Source organism: Sturnus vulgaris, chromosome 5 (assembly GCF_052056855.1).
Source record: "Sturnus vulgaris isolate bStuVul1 chromosome 5, bStuVul1.hap1, whole genome shotgun sequence".
In the NCBI taxonomy this organism is placed as follows: Eukaryota; Metazoa; Chordata; class Aves; order Passeriformes; family Sturnidae; genus Sturnus; species Sturnus vulgaris.
Genome location: NC_142247.1, coordinates 71774255 through 71793277, shown reverse-complemented (window position 1 = coordinate 71793277; position 19023 = coordinate 71774255). Strand labels below are relative to the sequence as shown.

Sequence of the window (19023 nt, the reverse complement as noted above, 5' to 3'; positions counted from 1 at the left end):
ATTCAAACTTAAAATTCTCTCAAGAAGCTTTACAAAAGTATTTATTTCTCGATTCTGAAATGCAGGAGGCAGCAAGAGAGCTGATAGTATTTCTGCTACAGGTACCTACCACCCTCCTGTATTTGACACAAGCAGCATTAATACTCATCTTTCTCACAGTAAGAGCAGCAAACAAGTTTGAAGCATTCCTCAGCAATCCACCACTCACCAGGGCAGGATGGCACAGCAGGGCCAGGTCAGCACAAAACTCTGGGACAGAGAAAACTCCCTTTGAAAAATCTGCACACATCAGGAAAATGGTTCAGCAAACAGCTGTTCCACAAAGCCCTATGGAAAACACTCTTCCAGAGTCATTACTCGGCTTTGGAAGGAGTTTCTTCTGGAAGAAGGAACAGCACATGGAGCCCTGGACACTCGTGGCTGCCAATTAAAGAAACAAACAGATGAGCTGTGGAAATCCCTGGCCACCAGCCCCACACCTCTGCCACCCTCCTACCAATAGGGGCTCATTAACTTGCTTACTGACTCCTCAATCTTTAAACTGCTATCATTAAATCATTCAATTTTCAGGCTGGGTTATTATAATCAATGACCAAAAAGTTTCAGCAATTTCATTTAACTTTGTCACTCCACAAAGGGAAGCTTTTCTGTGCTCTTTAGGAAAATTTCTAATTTCACTCCAGTTGCCACTGCACAAGGCAATGCTTTAGAAAAGCTTTTCCAGCTGGGTGTTCCCAGACTGATTTTACAAAATAAGATTTTGCTAACTGAAGTTCTGGTAGGAAGCTCCAGCCTGATCCCTGAGCCAGAGTGTACCTGTGTACACCCAGAGCCATCCCAGGCAAACAAAAACCAAATTCCAGAGGTTTATTTACAAAACTGGGTACAACTACCTAAACTACCCATGCAAGATGCCATCCAGGGAAAGGGCAAACTGAACTTTTCCAAGACAAAATTCTCCTTCCTCATTATGCTCAGCAAAAAGAAGATATTATAAGAATAAACACATCACAAATATCTTTAAAAGAGCCAGAAGATAACAACTACAATTAATTTCAATGAACATTTTGCATCACCCTTCAGGCCTTCCCAGGACCAATACTAACTAATGGGATCCTCAAAAGAAAAGAGGCAAAAAGGTGGCTGAAGTGGTTATAATCTCATTTAACAACATGTAACAAAGTCCTTCTGCCACATGACAACATTTTGGGTTATACTGCAAGAGCAGAACATGCTTGGAGAAATCATTTTGGGAGAATTCTCAACAACTTCTACCTCGTGACTACTATGAGGGGTTGTGTAAAACAAACACTACCAAACTCACTTAATTCTACCTAATCCAAGTGATCAAAAAAATTAATTCTGAAGGGCTTTATTTCTCTAAGAAAGTGTATCATTTGACAGGAACAACATAAAAAATAATTTCTTGTTTTTCAAGGAGATGATCCACTAAAGGGCATTGTAAGGGTCAGAGTCAGTGAAGAACCAAACATAGGGATTTCAATTTATATTTTTAAAAAAGATAAAACAAGAGCGAAGTCTGGATGTCTGTATCAAGTTTACCCCACCCTGACTTCCTCTAGCTTTTAAAGACATACCAGAACCTTGCAACTTTGGCTTTAAAGACCCAAAACATGATGAATGAGTCCCTCTCTGACAAGGAATGACACTTTCCTTTGCAATACCTTATTTACAAGTTAACACAGAATTTACAGATAAAATTACTCGCTGTAGTGCAAAGATTATGTGGTGTCAAGTTCATACACAAAGTCACCTTATAATCTGAAGTAAAGGCAAATAGAGTATGTTTGTCTTGTCTAAGCTAAAGAGCAGCCTCAGACACAGCCAACAAGCAATGATGGTGAGGTTCAAAGACTTCTCACACACAGCTCAGGTATTTATAACCTCGCATGCACTGGGCTGTGAAATGTTTTCAGGTGGCTGTTTTCAGATCCAGTGGGTTTCTTTACTGTTTGTATTTCGGGCTTTCTGTAATGAGCACATCAGATGCTTTCCTGGAATATCACCAGTGTCTTTAAAGATCAGCATGCAATGAAATTCAAACTACCTGTGTCACTGCCTGACAACAAGTGGCTGTTTTTAAAAGGAAATTTATACTTCACCGCTCAGAATTTCTGGTTAGAATTTAAAGCAGGTAATGTAGCACAAACTAATGCAAAGAGAACATTTGACTCCTAGCCTTAAGGACAAAAAGAAGGAAAGAACCTTGGCAAAGCCACAAGAAGCCTTCCCTTTGGATTAACCTCTCTGGCCACACGGTGCCTCTGCTGCTCAACAAATAGCGCCGAGCTGAGTGAAGTTCCTGCTGGTTAATCACCAGCTGTAATCCATGAACTGTGCTGGTGCGAGCGGCATCGATCTGCTCGGGACAAAGGCAGGTCAATATTTGATCATCCTGAAGTGCTCTCGTTAGCTGGGACTGTCAGTCCTGCAGAAGCAACCTTCCCCTCACTCAAACAAATCATTGATTTGCACGAGGCTACAAAACACAGAGCCGAGGCTGCCGGGCTTCGTGCACCCCCAGCGCAGAGGACAACGAGTTTGGATCGAATTCCTGTCACATAAATCAGACATGACACGATGCATGATCACCAGCAACACCATTCACAGCTCTCGGCCTTCCTGAACTTCCTGCTCGCCAGGGCAGATCCACCAAGGTGGATTTTTTTGGGTTTTTTTAGCCATCCAAGGTGGACACACAACGGTTTATGAAGAGCCTGGTTAATTAGAGAACTGTCACAAAGAGTATTTAATCCTCTGACTGAAGCTGAGGGTACACAAGCAATGAGATCAAGTGATAAAGGAGCACAGCAGCACTAAATTTAAGTACTAAAAGGTTGCAGAATTTTGGCTGGTAGCATTAAAAGTGCTCATTTCGATCTCAATGGAAGCTGGAATATTCCCCCACTATCTACATTTGTACTGTATAAACTCTATGCTAGTTAACAAAGCCTCAGCACAGGTAGCACACCGCAAAGCCCAGCAGTGATGTAAAACTTTCCATGTGAATAGGAAAAAACCTGTCATGTTCCAAAGAAACAATTTCATCAGATTTCATTTCCCACACTGAGTGGATTCTTCCGCAGACATCTGATTTGCCATCCACTGAAGTGAACAGTCTGAACAGTCTCAAGTGACAGGTTAAAAACACTTCATTTGTACAGTCCTCCCTGAAGACAAGCCTGGCCTCTGACATACTGTTCCTTTCTAAGTGATTAAACACTAGTATGAGGTTTTGAAATTTATTTCTAATGCACCAGGACTACAAAAGTCACACAAAGAACATGATAAAGAGGCAATACAATCAAAGCAAGCAGACACTCGAGCTCTGAAAAAGACACTTGACTAACTCTTTATTTCAAGAGTCCAAATCATCTTTGCACACACAGGACTTCCATCAAGTTCAACAGGAGCCACAGCGGGTGCAACAACGAGTGGCATGAACACTGCTGGACAGAAAGTTTTGCAGTTTCATATAAATATTTACATCTGCCAGTGTGTACTGAATGCTCACAGACACTGAATGCAGAGTTTCTAATGCTGGGTATGCATGTCCTCCATTCCACCTCACAGTGCAGCACCAAGCCCTTACAGTGTTTATAAAGAAGGATTTCATCAAAAGGAAGAATACATTTTCTATACATACACATCAGCTCATTTTCAGAGATTTATGCTAAGAAGGCCTCCCTCACATTCAGACTGAGGTCTAAAATGCATTGACAAGGGAGCTGCACTACAGGGGAAGGAGACAAGCTGTTGGCAGCAACGCCCTGTACATGTACACATGGACAAACACACACAGAAGCACACGGAAATGAAGACAATCTGCTTCAGAAATGCTGGGGTCAGGTTGCAGGGGTGTGTGTGGTGGAAGACCCAGCTCTGCCAGGCTCGCCGAGGACCCACAGGGTTTCTCAGTGGATGAGCACAGCAGCAAAGAGATCAATCCCTGAAAAGGGGCTCGTGCGGGCGGTGACCGCACTCCCATTTTCCAGCTGTATCTCCGAGGTTCCCTCTTGCCTGCCAGGTTTAAGTGGAAGGCTCCAGAGAGCAGGAGACAGGGATGTAGGTAGTGAGTTTAGATGGAGTCTCAGAAGCAATTAGACACGACTGTCAGCACATGTCTGGGAAGGGGAGACAGACGGTTTGGAACACACGCTCACCTTCCCATGACACACCGTGAGTACAAGACTCAGGACACAAATTACATCATCTCAACACGTGCCAGTGTCCTGCCACCAAGCTATGCAGCTGCTGAGGATGGAGTTGCAGGATAAAGCAATACATCGTGACTAGCTACAAATGAGGAAAGAAAAACCTCTTCCCCCTCTTCCTCAGGAAACACAAAATAAAACCCATCATCTTTAATCCCAGACAACTCACAAATCTCAAATTTTCCCCCATAGGCAAAAAGATCACTGCATGACTGGGTTTTATTTCTTTTTCTTTTTCCCCCACCTTTTCATCTTACATTTGCTAACTCAAAATCCAAAGTCAGAAAAAATATATATATTTAGTCAGAAGTACGTCAGTTACATTTTATTAACCTACTCCAAGGGAAAAGCTCCAGGGATTCACCATACAAGTATAAAACCCCTTTCAAACACCTAGGGGTTACTATATTAACTTCATCCCAGCAGTCAATCAATGCAGTAAAAAAATTAAAATACTGAAAATGGATGCTTTTCCCCTCTTCCATGTGTCCAGTGATTGCTCCGTTACAGCGTGATGAGGTCCACCAGGTTGCCTTTAGGAGGGGTCATGTTGTCTGGGAAGAAGTTGACTAACGTGTCAAACAGCTGAGTTCTCTGGGCATACGTGTGGTCAACATCTGAAAATCCTGGGGGAGGAAGAACAGGGGAAAGTAAGACACTCCTCCCAATCCCAAACACGCAGTTTAGCTGTGGAATTGGCCATTTGGGATAAATGTTAGCAGCTCCCTCTGCCTCCATGAATAAGGCTGCCAGCTCTCTGTCCCACTACTGTGAGCATACATACAGAGATTATGTCACCCCAAGCCAGCATTGCCATCAAAATGCCATAAAAAGTAATAAACAAACGCCTGTCAAGCTCACTGACAGCCCCAAAGAAACGGGGGAAGCAGGAGTTCTCAGGGGACTGCTCTGATGTCCCAGAAAACAAAATCCATGTAGCTATTTTTATTTGGTGCCTCATTTCTTCTGTCCTCAGGCTTTCTTCATTATCTTCACTGCCATAACCAGAACTGCTCCTTGGACTGCTTGGAGTTTTCCTTGAGATAAGCTCTGCTGACAGCAGGAGTCCCAACTCAGAGTTGGTATTTACTCACTGGACTTGCACCTGGCTGCATCTTGGCACACAGGAGCTTTGCAAACTGGTTTCTGGAGTGCTGCCTCCCAACACAGCAGGGTTTGGTTTGCATTGTTTATCCAAATCCTACACTAAAACCATCAGCAAGAACAATAAGGCAACGATCTCCTCCACTTTGGATTACTTCCATTGCTGCTATCTCAAAGGAATGCTTTTTAATTCAGTGAACTCAACTCTTCAGTTAATCAAAGTCAACCAAGTTAATCAAATCAAGGAAGGCTGGGGTTTTTATTTTCAAAGCACTTCTTGATGTACACATCCTCCTATCTGTAAACCCAAAATCTGGATAAAGTATTGTACTGAGTCAGGAACTAATTCATCTTTTAAAATGCTTAAAACTAGGGAAAAGTTTTGAGGGTGGTGAAGCAATAGCACAGGTTGTCCAGGGAAGCTGTGGATGTCTCATACCTGAAGTGTCCCAGACAAGGCTGGATGGGGCTTGGAGCAACCTGGGACAGTGGAAGGTGTCCCTGCCCATGGCAGAGGGAGTTGGAATTAAATGACTTTTGGAAGTCCCTTCCAGCCCAAACCATTCCACGAGTCTATGAAAAATCCAACTTTTTTGAAACTTGGGTTTTCTTTCTTTAAAACAAGTTGATCTTATAGGACTAACTTGATGTCTTCCAAACCACAGGAACTCAGCAGAACTTCCTCATCCATCAGGGCAGAACTGGGCTTTAACATTAAAGTGGGCTTTAGCGTTCCCTCAATTTCTTAGATTGGGAATTATATCTCCATCAAAAATTAAAGTCATCCATCCTCTTAGCGAGAGCTCAGTGACTTGAGGACACCCCAGCAGTACAAGGATGTAATTTCTGCCTGTAGCTTTCCTATAGCTTGTCCAGGATGAGTCTGAGATCTCTCAAAGAGTTAACTGGACAGAGCAGTGAAACAAATCATGGCTTTGGCTCAGCCCTCCTGTTTCCAGCCCTTCACGCCACTGTTTTCTCCACTCTTGACACTCTGCCCAAAGAACTCGTTCTGCAGAGAACAGAGCGAACCAAACTACTCCAGGAATTGCAGTTATCACAGCAAACAGAGCCGTAGCCATGCTGTGAGATTCCAAAGTGACATGACAGGAGGTGCTTTATTCTGACCAAAGCTTCTGTTTACTTGGGTAACAGTGAAGGATCAGATGTAATAAGAGATACAAAATGATCCCAGGAGGCATTGGTTTAAAACCACTGATGTTGACAGATGTTTTAAATATGGGCTTGAGGCATTGGACGCTGGTCATTATAAATAACCTCTCAAATGTCTGGGTAGTGGCACTTTGCATATTGAAAAGAGCCTGCAATGTTGATAGGAACTATAACATTTGATATAAAAAACAGTAGAAACTAAAAGTAATTATCAAAGGGAACATCATGTAATTCCTCTGATACACAATACTCACCAAGAGTCGTGAAATCCGAGCCAGATTTAAATAATGCTGAGGCAAGAAGCTGAAACTGCAGAAGTGGTAAAGGGACAAAGAAAGAAGAAGATGTTATTAACCACACAGGCAAAAACCCCAAAGGATTCATAGAAGTACAAGTAGCTTTAGTGTTGCTGTGTTTTCTCTACACAATCCTCATAAGTCCTGTGCCATACACATGAATAACAGCAGCAGGCACTTTCACATGAGCACTACAATTTGTCACCTTGGCACAAGTTAGATGTTTTTTCCTAGAATTAGAGCAGTGTTGATGTAATGAAAGGTATTTGACTGAGAGCTCTAAAAATCTGATTTTTTACATACAATTTTGTGCCTCTTTGGCAGAAGGTAGAGTCCCTTCCATCCAATAACATTCCCAGGGATTAACATGGTACATGCTCAGCAGCCAGGGATTAGATGGCACAAAAACAGGGTAACTGCTGGAGTGAGCATGAACTTCTTGAACACAGAGAAAGCTCTGCCCAGAGAAGCTACAGATGCCCCAACCCCAGCAGTGTTCAAGGCCAGGTTGGACTGAGTGATTTGATCTGATGAGTGGCATCCCTGCCTATGGCAGGGGCTTTGGAACTCAGTGATCCTTAAGGTCCCATCCAACCCAAACCATTCTATGATTTGAATGACAACAACTCTTCTGAACTGCCAGAGATCTCACATCACAAACTTAAAGCAATATATTCCTAACTAAAAATAAAAATTCTTTGTTTGGGAACATCAAGACTATGAATAAAAACATTTTAATTAACACATTCATGGTTTTATTCTCCCTTCATGTCTCACTGATAGATAGCGACCACAGTGTCTTCCTCTGCCCCTGACTGCTGTTTCCAGTTACCCAAGGAACAGCAAAGCTTAGTGCTTTGTCATGGTCCTGCAAAGAAAGAATTGATTCCTTAAAGCTTTGGAATCTTGTGTCTCCTGCCTGTGTGTCTTTTCAGCACACAGCCTGAAAGAAAAGAAGGCAGAAAAAAAAACAGAAGAGAAGCAAATATGTTCAGGGAAGGAGAGGAAAGAACAGCCAGGCATTACATATCCATCAGTTTAATTTCCATTTCAAGAAAAAATGGGAACACAGACAATTTGTAGGCATGTAGGAGTGGAGAAGGTGATGAGTAGCAGCCAACGTGAATTTGGCAACAACAAGTTGTAGCACATCAATCTGATTTCTCCTATGAGGCAGAAGGCCCTAGGGATGGGACTTGGCAATAGACTTTGTCCATTCTGACTTTCATAGAAATTCTAACACTTTGATATTTAAGGCACATTGTCAAGGCATCACTTAGATTAAGCCAACAGGGAAAGGCAAACAGGTCAAATAACTTAACTGTGGGTGGCCATCAATGATTTGACATCAAAATGGAGCCTTGAATCAGGAGTGATTCATCTGTGCCCCAGGGTCAGCATCACCCTGAGTTTGCAGTGATAACCTGCTTGGCAGAACAGGGCAGGATCACCAGACCTTACACCACACTCAGACTGACTGCCAGCATGGAACAGACAGCCTTCCAACTGTTTTTCCACTTAATCCAAATTATAATGATGGATTGAGGTGCATTTCACCAGGGCCAAGTGCAAATCAACATAAACAGGAAAAATCAGCAATACAGAACAGGTGCAGAGGCTCTGTGAAAATGCACTTAGGAGCTACAACAGATCAGTATCACTTCATTATAAAACTGACAAATGCATGAAAAGGAGTAGAATCTTTAAATAAAATACTCTTGCTGTTATCAAGGTTTTAAAGTCTCCTCTACAATAAGGCACCCATTTTGGGATGCCCTGTATCAGTTAGTGACATATGAGGAAAGCACCAGGAAAAAAATTTAAGCGTTCTGGAAACCAAGTTATATGAAGAAAGCTCAAAGGAGTCAGGGCTGCAGAGCCTCCACAGAACAGTAGCCAAACACAAAAGTGCCAGAAGTCAGAGATGCAAAAGGCTGCTACAAAAAGTAGATTACTACAACCAAGTGCAAGAAGCTACAAAAACACTTTAGTGAGATCAGATTCAGTGTGACATCAAGGGAAAAAAACAGGCTAAAATAAGGACTGGAGTGCTCTGGGATTAAGTCTGCATGCTTTGGGGAGGGTATGGTGAGAAAGATACAGGACTGACAAACTGGAGATGAGGGGGAAGGGGGTGTAAGGTGCCCTCCTGAGTGTAAGGCCTGGTTACACAAAATCACTGCAATGCCACACGTGGATTCCACCGTGAGCCTCATTCGTGAGAGCAGCTTGGCTTCCCAGCAGCACCGCTCTTAAACAGCTGCCCAGCAGAAATAGCTCCAAAAGTTCCAATAAAATCCGTGGCTAAATCCGTGCGGCTTCTGAGCACAAATGCCACGCTCTGGCCATCCTTCCCTCCCACACAATTGCCTCAGGGCCCACTGCCAGCTGCCTGGTGGCACACAAGCTGGGATAAAGCAGATGCCACGTGCTTCCAGGGGTTCCTGTGCTCGGGCAGCACGGCCCTGCTGGGAGCACAAAGCCACACTGGGGCTCAGGTGCCTGAATAAGAGGCCAGAGGAGCAGGGTTCAGCCAGGAACTCACTGAACTGAGAACCAAAACCTCGCTGAAAGTGGTCTCTGCCAAGTATTCCAGCCTCATCTGCACCAGGCATGATGGATTTTCATGGCTATGAGTTTCTTTGCAGCTTTGTGGGGAAGGAGGATCTTGTTTCCTTCTCCACTGATGGCACAGCACTTGACTTAACCTTGAGGGTTGTTGTTTGTTTGGTTTGTAATTAAATTTGTGCATCAGCTCACACTTGAAAAGCACTTTCTGATGGAAAAGTCAAGCATGTGAGTTAAAAGCATCAGTTAAGGACAGTGCTGAGCCTAAGCTGGTTCACTCTGCATTTGTATTATGATCCCAAACCTTACAATGTTCTCCCAAAGGATCCCTACTTTTTTCCCAAAGCATAGGATAGTTACTCACTGTCCCATTCCCAGCAGATATCCAATATACTAGTTTCTTCCCAAAGTTCAAGCTCTGCTCTAAAGAAGGAATTAATTTCTTCATCGACTTTTTTATCATATTAATTGTTATTCTAACAGATGGCACTTCAAACTCTGATTAATTTTGGGTCTATTTGAAACTAACAGTATCTGATTTTTCAAAATATGTAGTGTTATGCAACAGCTTCTGAATTCACAGAAAAGCAAAGCCCTCAAGCAAATCACACCTCAGATCTCTCCCATCAGGCACCAGAATGAAACATCCAATTAATGACCATCTAGGAAAAACAATTTGCTTAATATCACACAGCAACTCTGTTATAGAGGCAAGAGCAGAATTCAATTATCCAGCAGAAGCATCCAACTGCTTCAATCACACCACCACCCATTTTCTTCTGACAATCCCTCTGGCTCACTGGCTTCATCCATTCCAAATTAAGTTTCTACTCAAAAGACAGCAGTTCCCTTTGTTATACAATTAACTTCTCTCTCGGAGATCCAACCAACCTTCTGAACAGAGGCAGGGCTTCCTCAGAGATAAACAGATATGGCTAACTAATAAAAGGTTACACTATGTCTATTTTTATGTATTTGCTGCACACCTCTGCCTTTGCACAAACTGAATGATTAAGGGGGAATGAGTAACGCTCGTTTGGGATACCTGGCAGGTTGTATGAATCAGACACAATTCCTCCTCCTCTGTAATGCCTGTGTGTGAGTGCTCAGAGCACAGCATAAACCAGTTCCTCAGCTTTGACCAGCTCTCGGGGGCTGGTGACTCCCAGCACAGGCTCAAAGAGGCAAAGAGAGGCTCAGACCCTTTGAGGACAGAGCTGTCACTGAAATTGGGAAGGCTGAACGCTGTTTTTGTAAAGGCTCCTTGGCTCCAAAGCTCTGCTCCTGCAGCACACAGGCTCTGAGGCTTTACAAAGAATCACAGCAGGACACAAAGAAGAGAAACAGGCTTTTCTTAGCTCCTTCCTAGAACTACTTTTCCCATTTGGGCATCAATTTTCCCAGAAATATCAGTCTAATGCAGATTCAAACAATACTTTTGGGCCCTGCTGGCTTTATCTGTCAAATTTATTAGAGACAAGGTCTTAAGAATGGAAAGTATGAAGCAGCCTTGAACAGGGGCCTCCAGCCTCAGTCTACAAGCAAGTCAGGCCTCAGATTGGCCTCCAGGTCCTTGCTCTTTCTCCTACCATGCTCCAAGAAAAACATACTGTGAGTTTTCCTTGTGCTTTGTATCTGTTTTACAACATTCATGGGATTGAGCTACATCAGTTGTTGAATCTCCATGTACAAAATCATCCTGCTCTCCTGTACGTGGAAAGCACTGGACATTTTTTTGTGTCATCTTGATTTCTACTGCAGCCCATTTAACAGCAGCAAAGTTCTGGCTATGACTGCTGCAGTGTTCAAGGAGCATCTCTTTTGTACATGAACTACTGATGTTTCTGTGCTTTAACAGCACCTGTTTTTCTCTGAGTATAAAATTTGGAATTCAATTTGACATTTATTTTGACCATCCTTTTAACTTTCAAAGCCTGCTGTTGTAATCTACCACCAAATTCACATCTGTGTGTGCAAGAGAAGAACAGCCAGGCCAGCAGAAAATTTTACACCAGCAAATAACCCTTTTATACAACTTTTAATCTGTTAAATCACGGGTAAAATTCCCCATTTTCTAGGGACTTACCCTCCTTTTCCTACAGGGTCAGGGCTATTAACCAGTAAGAAGAGTCACTGATTTGGGAACACTGAACTGACTGAGGAGGTTTAAGTGATGTCAAGCAGAATCACAGTTAAAGAGAACTGGATCTGCATTTTGGGCAGAGAAATTGCTGGCACACAGCCTGTGGCTACTAAACCAAGCACCCATGCAATACCTCTTACTTGCAGGCATCTACTTCATTTCAGAGCAATAAAAAAAGGAAATAAAAATCTAGTCCTCTTAGCATCCCTAAAATTCACAGCAACAGAATGAAAATCTTGGGGTATGTTCCTACTATCAATCATTCATGCTACTTTAAACAAAATCGGTTACTAATGCCAAAGTAAGTTTCAAGAACAGTCTGTTTGTTTTCCTTGGCATCCAACTGCAAACAGCTGAACAGACTTGCCTAACTAAGTTAGAAGGAATTACTTCTATTACAAAGCAAGTAAGCCTCACCACAAGGGGAAATTCTGCTTGTAATGGTATATAACACCACCCAGATCTCCATCCATAAAACATGAAGCCATACAGGCCAGTCTGCAGAATTATTGCACCAAGTTGGGGATAAAACTGTTCAGCCTGGTGCTTCCCAAATTTAACAGTAGCCCTGGAAAGAGGGAAAACAGGCAGGAATTGATTCCCTAAAGCTCGAAGAAGCCTTACAGCATTCAATGGCTGCAGCCAATCACATCTATCACCTTTGCTATTAATCGAGATACAAATCAAATAAAGGCAGGGTACAGAGGTGTCTGGGCTGAGAGACACAATCAAACTGGTGCTTGAAATTCGATATGGAATCCAAAATGCCTGCGTCAGTCCTTTGGAAAGCACAGGAGCCATTTGAAGATGCAATGCCAGAGCAAAAAGCCAACTCGATGCGATAACCGGAAGGTAAATTGACGTCAACTGGAAATGCACCCAGTCAGTACCAGCCCAGCAGCTGGCTCTGTGCCACAGCCCTGGCAGATCTGTCCCAGTGTAAAAAAGCTTTGGAAGTTAAAGCTTTATGACCAGCACAATGAATAATAATTAAAATTGAAAAAAAAAAAACAAAACAAAAAACCCAAAACCCAAACAAAAGCGTCCCAGAAACTGTTAAATTATTTTTGGAGATGGCTGGAAGCTTTAATTCTGCTGAATGGTGTGTGCTGATCCGATGGCCCAGCACAACAGACACAAGCTATTGGATTTTGTTTGGATCAGACATTAGGCCTGCAGAGAAAGAATCCACAATGTATTCACTCAGCTGGATTGAGCTATGTAAGCTCATTCACTGGATCATTAATGTTCAGAACACCAGTGAGCTTTCTGAAAAGGGGTAATTCTTTTTTTTCAAACATTTTATTCTGTTTCTACCTGGTATGATACAGCTTCTACATTCCCCCAAAATCTCAGAGAAGCCCATGCAGTCGTAAATTCTCCATTCCTGCAAGGTGGACAAGTTGAACACTGAAGTGGGAAAAGGAAAAGCAGGATATTAGAGGCTTTCCTGTGCCAGATGTGCCCATGAGCAGCTTCTGCAGCACCTCTTTTGGTCTGTGGGCGACAGGAGGCAGCAGGAACTAGGAGAGGAGCTTGCTCATCACATCACAGATGTTTGCAGTTCAGGGAATAATAAAAAGGCCCAGCCAGCCATGAGATGCAAGATCTCCTTAAGAATAATTGGCTGAGGAGAGACAAGCTACAAGCACATAGGTGTGACATGGAGAAAAAAGGAGATCAGAGGATACAGGACACATCTTACAGGAGTGGGAGAGAGCAGAAGGGGAAAAGAAAGCCTCAGAATGGGGGAGGGGTTGTACTGTATGGGTTAGTACAGCCTCAAACAGGAAGAAGAAACCTTGAATTCTGGGTTCAGTTTTGAGCCCCTCACAACAAGAAAGTCACCGAGGGGATGGAGTGTGTCCAGGGAGGGGAACTGAGCTGGGGAAGAGTCTGAAGCACCAGGAGAGGCTGAGGGAGCTGGGAAAGGGGCTCAGCCTGGAGAAAAGGAGGCTCAGGGGGGACCTTGTGGTTCTGCTCAACTCCCTGACCGGAGAGGGCGGCCAGGTGAGGGTCACTCCCAAGTAGTAAAATACAGGACAAGAGGAAATGGCTTCAAGTTAAGATTGGGAATCTGGAAAAAAATTCATCAGAAGGGTTGTCCAGCTCTGGCACAGCTTCCTAGGGAAGTGTCATCCCCATCCCTGGATGTATTTAGAAGCCAAACAGATGTGGCACTTGGGGACATAGTAGCCTTGGCAGTGCTGGGGCAACGGTTGCACTTGATGACCTTAAAGGTCTTTTCCAACCTCAAAGACTCTGGAAGCATTACCACACTGGGATGATGGCACATACTGGGGAAAAAAAGAAATCTCCTTTTCTACGTTAAAAAAAGCAGGATCCATCTATTGTCTTTCCTATGCTAGAAATAACTAGAAAGGATGTGAAACTACTTGATATGGAACAATTTGAACAAGAAACAATTTAGAGAGAACAGAGAGTCACAGTACTTAAATGTTTTGTTGAATCACATGTTTATAAAGGCTGATTAGAATTTATGACGAATGTGATCTCTTCCAAGATCCTGATAAGAGTAAATTTTTTTCCTAATTCTAACCCTACAATTCCATCCTGTGCACACACAAGCAAGAAGCATGTTCTCCCCCAAGACCTTTCAGTGTCTGTATAATCTTTTCTTTAGCTAAAGTAGGAAGTTAAAGCCACCAGATTAAGAGATTTAATCCAGGGACTCAGCATGGAATAGAACTGCCCCTCTTCCTATCACGATTTTATAAAAGGAGCTGTCAAATCCCTTTCCAAGTCATTAAGGAAAGAAGACAGCAAGAACCCCAGACTTTTCCTTATGTACCTATCAGGAACTGAATGCTGGCACATCTCAGCTGGCTGCCCCAAATTCCACGTGGAAATGAATGCCAGAGTCAAATCAACCACCTTATCTGACACTTCTCACTATTTCTTTAATCTGTTTTGTAAAGTGACACGCACTGTGGTACTGGAATCAACACAGGAAATGGGAACAAATTCCTGGAATAAATAAAGAAGATGTCTACTGGATAATATTCAAAAGGCAAAGGAGACAAGATTTTAAGAGTAGCAGCAATGTATAGGTATAAACTACTTCCAGAAATATTGATCATCTTTTGGAAAGCTTTCCCTCCCCAGAGATGCTGAATATTGAGAAGCCTGAGCACAAGTTTCTATTCCCTTTCTACTGCACAACCAACTACAGACTGGTGACATTTAAGAGAGTTTACATTTCAATTAAAGCTCCCAAAATATACACCAGCACACTGGAATTAAAACAAAGGCTTAGTCTTCACTCTTAGGAGTACAAAAGCTATTTTATCTGGACCTGCAGTTGTTAAATGACTGTTTCCAAAACAGTGTGACTTAAATGCAGAGAAATACATGATACAGCAATCTGTCTGGCACCTGCAGAGCTTTTATAAACTGAATAAAACCCAGGTTTAAGAGGCTCAAAACTTTCAATGAGAACACAGTTTAAATTTCTTTAGGACAAGGACCATTGATCCTCACCTCCTTTGTCTCCTCAGGGTCCGAGTGATCCACAGTTACATATAAATCATTCTGCAGGTACTTCAGTGCACTAAGAGGGTCAGTCTGAGCTTTCTCTTCAAACCTGCAGAGAACAGACAGAACACTTGAGCACAGCCATTTCCTTCAGGACTAAGTACTACTGGTTTACAGAGAGTAAACCCCATCTAACAAACCCAGTATTTCCAAAGAAAACCACACTAATGGCAACTGAGCCTCGTGTTCACTGGAATTTCAGGCCAGACAGAATGATTGAAGAGGGGTTCTTTTGGGTTTAAAGGAGTGCAAAAGGGCAAAATATTACATTCTTACTAAAAATATTCAACAAAAGCATTTGCACAGAAACTTCTTAATACATAAATATAAAATATTGAGTACAGCTTGTTTTCCACAAATGAAGTAAGGTGTGAGCACCTTACAGGCAAGCCTTGAGCACTTCAGTCCCTGGGATATTAAAATCCCACCTTTGGAAAGAGCACAACTCTGAAACAATCCTGTGCACCACCACCATTATATCTTCATTTTCTTTTCATGAACAGGAACTGCAACTTCTGTGAATTCCCTCAAGAAGTGAACAGAGCCCTCAGGAAATAGTTCTGGGCTCAGCATCCTCAGTGAGCAGAGCTACTTCCCTGCAGCACTGTTTTGGTTGCATAAGTCTAGAAAGGATGAGGCTTAAAATTATCTTTTTCCTCACCTCACCTACCCACTGAGTGCAGTATCACACTGTTTCTCATCTTCTCATATTGTTATATTTTTATTTGGGCCATCTACCTGGCTATTTATACCACAGTGGACATGTGTAGCCTGAATTTTGAAACTGCCTTAAAGATGTCAGGGATTGAGCAGCACAGGGAGCACAAAGACCCTGTCTGTCACCTGATGCACCTTACAGTTTGGTCACTACACATGGTTCCAAGCACTGCCATAGATTTTCTCAGGTGACATCATCATGGCCCAGAGAGCTGAAGTGCTTTAAATAAGTGGAACCACTGCCACCTTGCTCTTTTCCACCTGCCCAGCTTGGCTGACTGGTACTGAACAAGTTCACAGGAAAAACAGGAGCCCAGCTGATGCTGTGGGTTTGCTGTGGATGCAGGGACAGTTCCTGTTCTGGTACCCAGAGCTTGGGGGAGTGCAGGTAAAGGGCAGCCAGTGACTCCACAGCAATTCAATTCAGCTCCAGCCAGGCACTCATCCCAACCATCCCTGGCTGCTCAGGTTTGGATCCCTCACATAGACCCCAAAAATAGGAGCATGGTGCATAAACCCCAAACTTCAGCCAGATTAATACACAGCAACATTTCTTTCAAGTGCAATTTAAGCAAGTAGAAAGAAATAATGCAGAGCTGTCTCTGGAGGCTGCACAGCTGCATTTCCATACCACCACATCCGGGTTTTAAAAGCCTCCCAGATAACTGGGAAGGCCTTTCTTTATTCATTCTTGTAGCTATTCACATCTACTGTGTGGCTAATCTCAGTGTCTCACCCAGCCACAGTGGCTGTGAGTTGAGTACAGCAATTTGCTTGCTGCCTCAGAAATAAAATACCATCAGGAAAACCTGACCTTCCAACACTCTTGGTAGAGCCTGATAACAAAGTATTCTCCCCCAGAATGCAGGGAGAGCTATTTACTGCCTTCAAATGATTTGCTGGGTCCTGAAAGGCTCTCTCACTGCTGCAATTTCTTGACTAAGGTAACACCATAAGCTTGATTTTGAAAAGCTGTTGCCCTAAATAAGAAATATAAGGCAGCTCTGAAGCATCCAGAATGCAAGAAGCATTGCAGTGTAGCTGAATTCTGCCTAAGTGAGCTCTTTCAGGAGTTTCTGAATGAGAAACTCTGATGACCTCACCACAGTTGAGTCTCAGATGTGCAAAGGCATCCAGCCCCCAGACTTCATTAGCATCCTTGCAGGCTGTTACTATCTTCAAGCACAGTGTTTCCAAAACATACTCCATTTCCTTGGGAGGTGACAGCACCAAAACACATGTTGATGAGCAGCAGAGTGAAAAGAGAATCTAAAAATTCCCCATGACTCCCCACACAATAACCAGAATTTTTCTAGTTTTAGAATAGCATAGGCAAAATGAATCAACTTAATTTTGTAGTTTAGCCCTGGCCCACTGCTTTTTATTAAAATAATTTTTAAAAATAATCAAGAAACCTGCAGGTTTAGAAGGAATCTTGAAGATCATCTAGTTCCATATAACCAATAAAATGACATTTCACAAAATGGTCTACGAGAGATTTGAATCTTAGCAACTTGAAAAAAAAAGGAGACACCTGGAAAAGAAAATTGCAAACCACCTTTGTTTCTATACCTGTGCTTTCTGATGAGGTATTTGCAGTGTCTTAGCAGGTATTCCTTTGAAGGTCGACAGAGCTTCAGAGACCAGAAATCATCTAATCTCATCTTTGGAGAGCAGGATTTACCAGGATTCCCTCCAAATAAGTAATGAACCTAAGAAAATGAGAGGCAGATCAAAAAATTGATTGTTTGTGTAAATCCACTGAACAAAGACAATTTACTATGTCAGCAGCTTTGCAGAGGTTTATTCTGGTGGGAGAAACTTTGCTATTTAGACAAGTTGCTCCAACTTACTATTAGCCTCACTTTGTCCCCTTGAAGATGAAAAAAGTTCTCTTAAACTACTCACATTTTAAGATAATAAAAGAGTTGTACTGTTGGAACATCCTTCTAGCAAACATGTGAGATGTTTATAAATAAACATCCAAAATTCATGCAAACTCTTTAGGAAAAGCCTATGAAAATGATAATCCTTAAGCACTGACAAAGTGAGTTGGAAGTCCTAAAGACATTCAAAATAAAGTGACAGCAAGCCCAGGCCAGCATAATCCAGACTTACAGAGAGAGGCAAATTTCCAGAAGAGTGGAAGTGACACAAAAGGACTGTTTATTTCTTTGCTACATTTTTCTTCCCATCGTGTGGTAATTTCAGACTCTGAACTGTTGATATTAAACATGCTACAAAGGACCTTCAAATACTGAAGTTTAACAAGTCCAACAGGCTACCTTTCCCCACGGCTTTAAAAATAATCACTCAAAACAATGTATTCTGCATCCCACTGCTGTAGGCTCTCCTTATTTATATCAGAGGAGTTTAGAAAGGTCATTGGAACAGAGGTTTCTAAAAATAAGACTCTTCAAAACAAGCACATCAAACAGCTCCTCAGATAAAGCTGGGCAACTGCAATGATTTAGCAACCTTCAGAGTACCTCAGAAAATACTACTCTGTCTCATGGTGCCTTACACCTCCAAGTAAAGGTAGAACAGTATTTACTTATTTACTGTATCATTACAGTGAAGACAACAAACAATGCAATTTCTCCATAATGAATCTGCACCCATTCCTCCTTAAAATCCCTCTTATTGTCAAGTTTTGGGCTAGTTGGATTTCCCAAATTTGATTAACATCCCACAGACTGCAAGACTAAAACATATTTTTCTTTAACTCAGACTGTTTCAGACTAGGGAGAATTTTTAGAGAATTCTATGAAAGGATCAGTAAATGTGCCACAGTAATTTAAATTCATGAGTTAATGAATTTATGAACTTAATCTGTGGATTTATGCTTTATTGGTTAATATGCACAAAGCCTGCCCTAAGTTTACTGAGCTGTCAAATAGACTTAAAATTTGGTTTAGTATATTTAAGTATGAATGTGTCCATTGGAGGCTGACAGTGCTAAAGAATGACAGCTGCTTCTGATATGCAGGGCAAAGTCAGGCACCTCTGGTTCAGAGGATTTTTAACTGTGATTAGTTCATTCAAACACATCTTTTCCTAGAAATTTGGTAACTATCTCTTCTCATTTAGTCACTAACAGGTGAGATTAAATCCCTAAGGATAATGAATGAAACTTTGTGTGTTCTGAAGTGTGAGAACACACAGGTTTACTTCATATTGACATAAAAAAAAAAAGTAGTTTAGCACCTTATTTCAAAATATGAGAAGTGAA

The 19023-nt window shown here is 42.2% G+C and overlaps 1 protein-coding gene across 3 annotated transcripts in view; it reads right to left on the bottom strand.

The window, feature by feature from the left end:
* Nucleotides 1–4545: 4545 nt before the first annotated feature.
* MKLN1 (muskelin 1) overlaps nt 4546–19023 on the bottom strand; it is a 93084-nt gene continuing 78606 nt past the window's right edge. For all 3 annotated transcript variants that reach the window (XM_014882541.2, XM_088165987.1, XM_088165986.1), the window contains 4 exons: nt 17364–17503; nt 15021–15123; nt 6767–6821; nt 4546–4861 (listed from right to left, as the gene is read on the bottom strand). In XM_014882541.2, coding sequence (XP_014738027.1) covers nt 4740–4861; nt 6767–6821; nt 15021–15123; nt 17364–17503 — 420 coding nt within the window. In that variant the 3' untranslated portion in view covers nt 4546–4739. The remainder of the gene's footprint in view (nt 4862–6766; nt 6822–15020; nt 15124–17363; nt 17504–19023) is intronic.